Source organism: Impatiens glandulifera, chromosome 1, assembly GCF_907164915.1.
Source record: "Impatiens glandulifera chromosome 1, dImpGla2.1, whole genome shotgun sequence".
Taxonomy (NCBI): Eukaryota; Viridiplantae; Streptophyta; class Magnoliopsida; order Ericales; family Balsaminaceae; genus Impatiens; species Impatiens glandulifera.
The window spans coordinates 145530656-145538939 of record NC_061862.1 but is presented as its reverse complement, the minus strand read 5'-3'; the positions used below and the strand labels follow the sequence as shown (position 1 = coordinate 145538939).

Sequence of the window (8284 nt, the reverse complement as noted above, 5' to 3'; positions counted from 1 at the left end):
AATCCATTATATTTAGATTATTATATTTATAAAATGAAATAAATTTATAAAAAAATAAAATCAAACAAGTCCTAACTTAAAATTAATTAACAGGTTTATTTTTCTTAAACCCAAACACATTGATAAGTGATAACACATCCGCCATGGATAGAATCTGCCATTGACAGATCACATGATCATCCGATCTCTCTCAGCTTTGCGATCTCTTTCAGTTTTGAAATCTCAGCTTTGCGATCTCTCTCAGCTTTGAAATCTCAGATAGTCGATCTCTCTCAGCTTTGGAATGTCAGATCGGGTCTCGGTTCGGGTCTCGGTTCTTTGATCGGGTACCCGGAACCGATCGGTTCCGACCCGAAATAACCCGAAAACGAACTGCAAAATAAATACCCAAACCGATCGGTTCGGTTCCTTCGGGTACCCGAACTGTCGGTTCCATTCTGCCATGCAGGCTCAAGCAACCAAAGGCATCAGAGGTCAAAGATTATTAAATAATAATCATAATAATATTTAGCAAGACAAATTATGAATGAAATCTGACATTATTGGCTTTGCAAAGTTAATTTGAAGACAAAATATAAACATTAAAAAGATAAGAAAATAGAGATTAGTTATTTCACATAACAAAAATAATAGTAATATCAACAATTTATAAAATTCTTACGATATCTCAATTTTATACAAAATTTTGACTAAGGGATCGAATTTGATGAAAAATCGAGTAACCAAGTTTTGATCAATTTATTATTTTTGATACTTTTTAGGTTGACGGTTTAAAAGATAAAAATCCAATATTGGTATGTTTTGACATATTTTAAAATATTATTTAATTAAGAGTGATAAATTATTATAGGTTAAATTTTTTTTGTTAGTTAATGTTCAAATCTTGACCCAACAAACATTTATTATTTGTCTTTTATATATGTATTTTTTCTTTAATTCATTTTGATTTACCTACCCAGTAGTTTAACTTTATTTAATTAAATAGATGTTTTATATTTTAAGGATTGATAAACAAATTTACTCAAATTAAGTATATATTTTTTATTTTGTTAATCATTTAACGAATAAACCAACCAAACCAAACCGGTTTCTCTTATAACCTGCCAAATCGAACTGACATTCAATCAACAACAGACGAATGAAATTTTACAAAACAAAAATAAACGACAGAACCTTTAATTGGATATTAATATGCAAACCTCCAATCAAACCAAACCTATCCAATGTCTTGCAAAATAATGAACTTTTAAAAAAATGTTACAAAAAGTTAAATCATATCCTTTTTTTACTCATGTGTAACAATCTTTTGTACAAGAAATTAACACCTGGTTGATCTTAATCTTATGGAGTAAGTAATTTACAGCGCCATTCTATTCTATCTACCCCAAAACTTATCCCCATTTAATTTTCTGTCTCATCAAAAAATTACTTTAACCCTAAACATATTTACACCTACCAAAAAAATTTTAAGTTTTTTTTTCAGCGATTAGCTTCCTTACTATATGATCTGTACTGGGCTTTCAGGTTCCTCAAGAAATCAAGTGTCTCTGCATAAGAAGGATCACTCCGGCTGAGTGGCTTACACGAGTTAACATGATCCGTCGAATCCAATACCTGTTTCCCATATGATCACAACCAAACAAATTACTACTAATTAAGAATGTTTTGTCCTTCCAAATTTGTTAATCTAATTACTTACCACAAGCTGGCCGAAGCCTGGATATGCAGACTCAATCGCTACGATTTCCATTCGGAAGGCCCAACCTCCATAACCCTCAACAATTGGAGTTACCTTGGTCTGTGAAGAAACAGTTATTTGGTTAAAAACTATATAGAACCAATAAGAATTACATCGTTAAAAAATATCTGTAACTGCTTGTCTACCTCACAGAAACTAAGAACTTCCAGACCCCTTTTGTGTAGGCGGCGAATGAAATCATTAAGTTCTATTAGTCTAGGTGACCCACTTCTTAGTTCTCCTATCTATCCAATGGTCAAGAACGGTAAAACATTAATAACAAATGAAAACATATCATAAACACGGGGTTTTCTTATGGTAAAAGATTTTTCAGATACTAACCGTGGGAGCAGGACGAAGTACAAGGCCCATTTTCCAGGGCATGTCTGCTAGTCTGCTACCGAAATGTGGGCAGCTGTAGAAAATCTAAAAGAAAAAAATTTACCCATTTCAGAGTGAAGCAGAGAAGAGAAAGGAAATTTTGTATTCTCTGTAGAATGAAACGTACGACTCCAACAGTGTTGTTGACAATGTTTTCCTTGTTCTCTACTTTTGCTTGGTATAGAATCTGCTTCACAACCAGCCCTCCCATGCTGCAATGGTTAATGAGATAAGGGTGCTCAAAATCACATGAAATAGTTTAATAATCAAAGGAAGTTATGCCCATAAAAGGTTTTGAGCAACTAGATTATAAAAATGTAAAAGAAACCCAAAATAGAAAAAGATGAAATCAGAAACCTGTGAGTCACAAAAACAACAGGACGGTCTCCAATGCCTGCATCGACCAGCTTCTCCAAAAGCATGGAGCTCACTTCCTGGACAAGTGAATATGTCACTAAAATTCACATATGGTAGTTTTGTGGAATATGAATCAATTAAGTTTCAGTAAGAGAAGCAATTTAGTAACAGAAATGTCACATTGTTAATGACGGAAACTATTCCAATCATTAAAGAAAAAAGTTTTCTTTGAGACCCCACACAAGTTCAAGGTTCATTTAAAATGAATATCTTACAGAAGTTCAAGGTTCGATATACATTTTTGGCCATTGTATGTTCAAAGTCGTTATTTCTTTCACGTATTTCATGAACTTATTTCAACAATTTCTACAATAAAAAGTAGAAACATTCTGTTCAGTAGCAACTGTTTCATTTCCTAATAAAGTTACAAGCCAAGAAGGTGACATGAAACCTTAAATAAGTTATGCACATCATTTCAAGACAATTTTAGCTAATTTCTTTGCACATCAAGTATGTGTTATCACATTTATGATCCGAAAAATCAACATTTGTTATGTTACCAGAAATCAGAATGATTTATAAAATCATCTGGATCATTATCTAGAAAATAACCTTTATACCAAATGAAACAAACAATCACACAATAATCTGGATCATGATGCAAAAAATCACACTATAATCCAGATGATGATAAAAAAAATATTTGTATAATGATATAGGAAACAATCTTATGCCAAATGGAAAAGAAATAATGATTCAACTTTAGTTTGATGTTTTCTAATTGAAACATGATTGTGCAGAGATTGTGATAAAAGGTTTATCATTTTTCTTAGTTCCAATATAAACAGGCCATGGACTTTTTAATGCTGTGGACACATAAGTTCTTGTGCAATATGCCACCAAATGTAGAAACAAAGAAGACAGCAATAAATACTTGATAAGAAAGTAATGCTGAGCTCAGGAACTTATTGGCACAAACCTGCATAGGAAGCGTAGCTCCAGACCATTGTGTAAGATTTGTCTGCAATATAACATGTAAAAATAAGTTCTTTCCCAAGGATTTGTACCAAAGGTAAAATATCCAATATCTTTCGAAAGAAAAATATGAGGTAATGCACGATTAGGCCTCAATATTAGAAAATCCCAAGTTATGAATCAATAATACCTTACACTTGGACATTGTTTGATGAGAGAATCAAAAGAACCCCTTATCCCATCCAAATCATCAACTAAAATACCAAATTACCCGTACTTTATTTTTTTGTAACATTTTATTTATTATATACAATATTTTAGTCATTTAACCCAAATAATTCACTTTTTCATCTAACAAGATTTTTTCAAAAATAAAATAAAAATAGATTACTTCAAAAAGTCTACATCAAACAAGCTCTTAATCACCAATTGCACCAATTTCAAGGCGACATTATATTGGAAATGGATAAACCAGACCAAGAATCCATAAAAAATAACAAACCTTATATTTGAGACTAAATATCCGGGCATGAGGAATATCAGCTGAGATCCATTCTCCAGGCCAGAATGTACCTTGCTTCCCTGCCTCTTCATCAATCTTCTCTACTAATCCAGATTTAGTCGAGGTTTTATCCTCAGACAGGCGCCACGTTTTAAATGGTCCCCCGCGCAGCCCATGAACAAAAACAACATCCAGGGCTGGAACGTCTCTATTGGAGCAGTTTTGATGTACATCTTCAGAAGTTGATGAGACACCATTCTCATCTGCTCCTTTAGAAGATATATCGTTATTCTTGACCGAATTATCATCATTATCTCTTTCAGTACACTTCCAGTGGGGTAGTTCAGGATTGATTAAAAATATCATGTCTGAATAACGAGGACAATTGCGATTTTCATTTGAAATTGCACTACTCATAGTCTGGTCAGCACAGAGTGTATTTAACAAGGTTGATCTGGCATAACTTTGGATTTTAACATCATGGCATCCAGGTATCCTCCCACAAGCACACTCTTCCAACCACTTTTGCCAATCTTCATCTGCTAAAATTGCTTTGTGAACTTTTGGGAGGAAAGAAAGAACAGAGAGTAAACGTGCTGCATGCCTCCTGATGTGAGCTGCAGATGGGATTCGTACACTAGAGGTATCATTAGAATCTAATGATGTATTTCCACCAGGTGCGGTTGAGACCTTTTCTGACATTTCTCGGGCTCGTGATGCATCATAGGCTTCAGCTGCTGCAAGTTGTTCATAATCGTCTTGCAGTAAAAAGTGTCTTAGCAAACATAAGACACCGTTATCGAATATCTTGTTTTGACAGAGTGGATCATCAGCGCATAGTTCTGTAAGTGCTTTAATACCCTTAAATGCTGCTGAAGCAGAATCTGCAGCATCGATTTTGGGCAGGCTTTCTTTCTTCAAATTCTTAAATGTTCCCAAGAACGGTTCTAGAGCGAGAAGATTTAACAGAGGGAATGTGTCTTCATTTTCAGTCTCGGTTCCTAACTGATGTACTGCTAGGTTGACAACTGCGTTTGCTAACTCTTTGGAAACTTGTTGAGCATAAAGAATATTGGCCTGGTCCACTTGAGTCTGCAACAGTTCATAAAATTGAGTTGAAAATATTAGGCATTCTACATATACTGCAAGGGAATGATACAAAAATATCATTATCCTAGAAATAAGTGTAAGGTTGCGTTTGATAAAACTGAAAATTAAGTGTTAATGGTGTATACACTCTCAAAAAAAAAAATCAATAATCCAAGAGAAAATAACTAAATTTTAAGAGCTTAGTATGTAAGTCGATTTGATAAATTGGAATTAGAACATACTTACAAAATATTTTACCCTTAGACGTAATTTGATCAATTTCTAGGGATAAAGTTTTCTTTGGACGATCTTATAAAAATTATAGAGTTATGTCATTCATAACTTATCACATTATGCTATATTAGCTTAATTTGAGTTGAATCTAAATAATTAAGTGATTTTAAATAACGATTATCAATTTATAACAATAGGAACAAAATAATTCCAATCGATTATGCATATTCTGTAGATATATTTCAAATAAGCACTTAATAATTAGATTAAGTGATAAGTCACGATCAAAAACCGCCTAAAACAAAAGTGAAAAAGGAAATCTACAAACCTTCACTTTGTCATTGGACTTTGTCTTTTCTTTGATTGACTTCTTACAGGTATCTAGAACATCAGCTAGCAAAAGAGCCAACCAGGCTTGAGAGATTGGCACAGAAGATGGTCCATAATCTTCTAAAATGGAAGAAAGAATTTTTGTTGCTGAAATTCGAATAGCATCTGAGGAAGAATGCTCAAAAATCCAAGGAAGAAGAATACCAGACCATTTCTGACTTTCTTCAATTGATAAATGCCTACGATTACTACAAAGCAATTCTAAGCCCCTAGCAATGGCTTCCTGTATGGGCTTATCCTTTTTAGTCCTTTTAGCAGTTTCTCTCATCAGATGAAGTCCCTTCTCCAATACCATTGCCTGAGCCTTGGGGCTTCTTTCAATAGAAACCAAAAAGGCAGACAAAGCTACTTGAGCCAAAGGAATATCTTCACTCTTGGTTGCTTGAGAAACGGTAGAAAGAAGGCTATAAGTCCAATCATCAACAGAATCATTCAGGGGTAAATTGTAATCCTCCAAGAGTGATCTTGCAACTAAACTCCCATGCCATTTAACTGATCGTTCAGCTGTTGTTAATGCAGACATGACAGCAAGACCATCACCATCTAGCTCCTGAATGTGGGATCTATTCAAATCTGATGCCATGGCCCAATTTGCTAATGCCCATGCAGCAAAAGGAACAGCAACATGTTGACAAAGCAAATCATCCCAGAGGCCAGGAACAACATTTGATGTCGCGTTTTTATTTCTATGTTTTAATGAGCCTCCATTTGCTTTGTTTAATAAGAGGCTTTTGGAATCAGTATTTGCTTCCGCTTCCATTATTGCAGAATTTCTAGAAAACCCTAATACTGTTGTACCTCCTAAAACCTTAATGCCAATCCCCTTTATTCCTTCTCCACCATCATCATCATCCTCTTCACTTTCAGGAGGATCATTCAAATGCATTCCTCCTTCCTCAATGACTTCAATTGCTGATGCAATATCTCTCATTTCAGCATCCTTTGGAAGCAATGACTTAAATGGTGCCTTTTCTATGCCATCACAATTGGCAGTGATGACATCCATAAGGGCAGCAACAAGCATGCTCCTACCTTTCAAAGAATCAGAAACATCGAATGAAGAAGTACGTCTTGATTGCTGCTTCCACAAAAATGCAAATAAATCAATGAAAAAATAGTACCTATCTAAGAAGATTCTTTGACAACAACAAATGCCCAAAAATATCAAGAATAAAGTAAACAATGAACATCTTCAACTATAAAAAAAAATGGAATCAACTTACCTTCTTCGATCGTTGAGGTTGAGACGAGAATATAAACCTTAAAAGATAAGGAACAGCATGAGGTCTCCCGAAAACAATTTCCTGAACATTCTGATCCGCTATTAAATACGCCAATGCCCTAGCAGCCTCAGCTTGAGCCGCACAATGATGATCACCAGCCACGGAAACAGTCTCAAGTAACCAATCCACCACCGCTCCTCCTCCAGCACCAACAAGAGCTTCCCTCCTGGCAGCATTAGCCGCCGCAATATCCGCTAAAAAAGCCGCAACCCTAAACTCAAATCCAGAACGCACCTCATTATTCGCAGACGAAAGAACTGATTGAAGCGATTTCCATAACACAGATGCCGCTACGCCAGTCTGTTTCATCCTATAAAGAATCCTCTTAATCGATTCATTAGACCGTTCAACCGCTTCCTCAACCTCAGCGTAAATACGATTCGTTCTCTGACTAGATTTAACGTCGGAATCAATGTCAAGTAAGAGATAAGATGCGACTACGGCTGAAACAACGGTGAATGAGAGAGCGGCAATGGATGTTCTAGAGGAGACGAATGAATGAGAAAGAGAAGCATCGTGACGACGAACCACAGGAGGAGGTATTTTCTGCGGATTATTAAGTTCTGCGGTGAATTGAGAAGAATTTCGAGGGATGCGAGATGAGTAAGCGCGTATACAGCGACGAGCACCGTGACAAAGACGAAGCATAATTCGATGGTTCGATCAGCAGAATCGAAGTATTGTTGAGAATGTTGGCGTAGATTCGTTGATTTTGCGGAATCAAAAAGGGGGAAAAGAATGATAGATTTGGAGAGAAGGAAATCGGTTAGTTCTATCTTTCCGGTGAGGAAGAACAGCGGAGGTAATCTCTCCGGAAAGATACCGAACCCGAAACAAGAACCAGTTTTCTTTTCCTATATATATTTCGATTTTGACTCTTTAATTTTATTTTAAATCCAAATTTATTTTTCTTTAATTTTAATTTGGAATAGATTGAGAATATTAGGGTAGACTTAATATCAATTATTAGTTATAAGTCAAAATGTATAAAATACTATTTTTTTTAAATATTTCAAATATATATATATATATATATAATAAATATTTTATTTTATTTTATTTAATTCAGAATAGAATTGACATATTGTTTTCTCTCAGAAATTCCTATCAATCATTTTTTAATTTATTTATGTTTCTCTTCTTTAATCTTTAATTGATTTAAAATTAAGACTGGATAATATATACTGAATTTTAAATACTTAATAATTTAAATATTAAAAAATTAAATTAACAAACAAAAACATTTAAAATTTAAATATTTAATATTTTAATTAATTTAATAATATTTAAAACTAATATTTGAATATATATATATATATAAGAGATAATAAAATA

General features: G+C 34.1%; 1 protein-coding gene across 1 annotated transcript; it reads right to left on the bottom strand.

Moving 5' to 3' along the window:
- Window positions 1-1341: 1341 nt before the first annotated feature.
- LOC124920028 lies at window positions 1342-7767 on the bottom strand. The gene is made up of 10 exons (XM_047460418.1): window positions 6890-7767; window positions 5605-6744; window positions 3954-5045; window positions 3456-3497; window positions 2477-2553; window positions 2247-2331; window positions 2081-2164; window positions 1885-1983; window positions 1700-1798; window positions 1342-1614 (listed from the first exon to the last, which is right to left on the bottom strand). The coding sequence occupies exons 1-10, from the start codon at window positions 7595-7597 to the stop codon at window positions 1480-1482; spliced, it is 3561 nt and encodes a 1186-aa protein (XP_047316374.1). The 5' UTR covers window positions 7598-7767; the 3' UTR covers window positions 1342-1479.
- Between the last annotated feature and the right edge of the window lie 517 nt (window positions 7768-8284).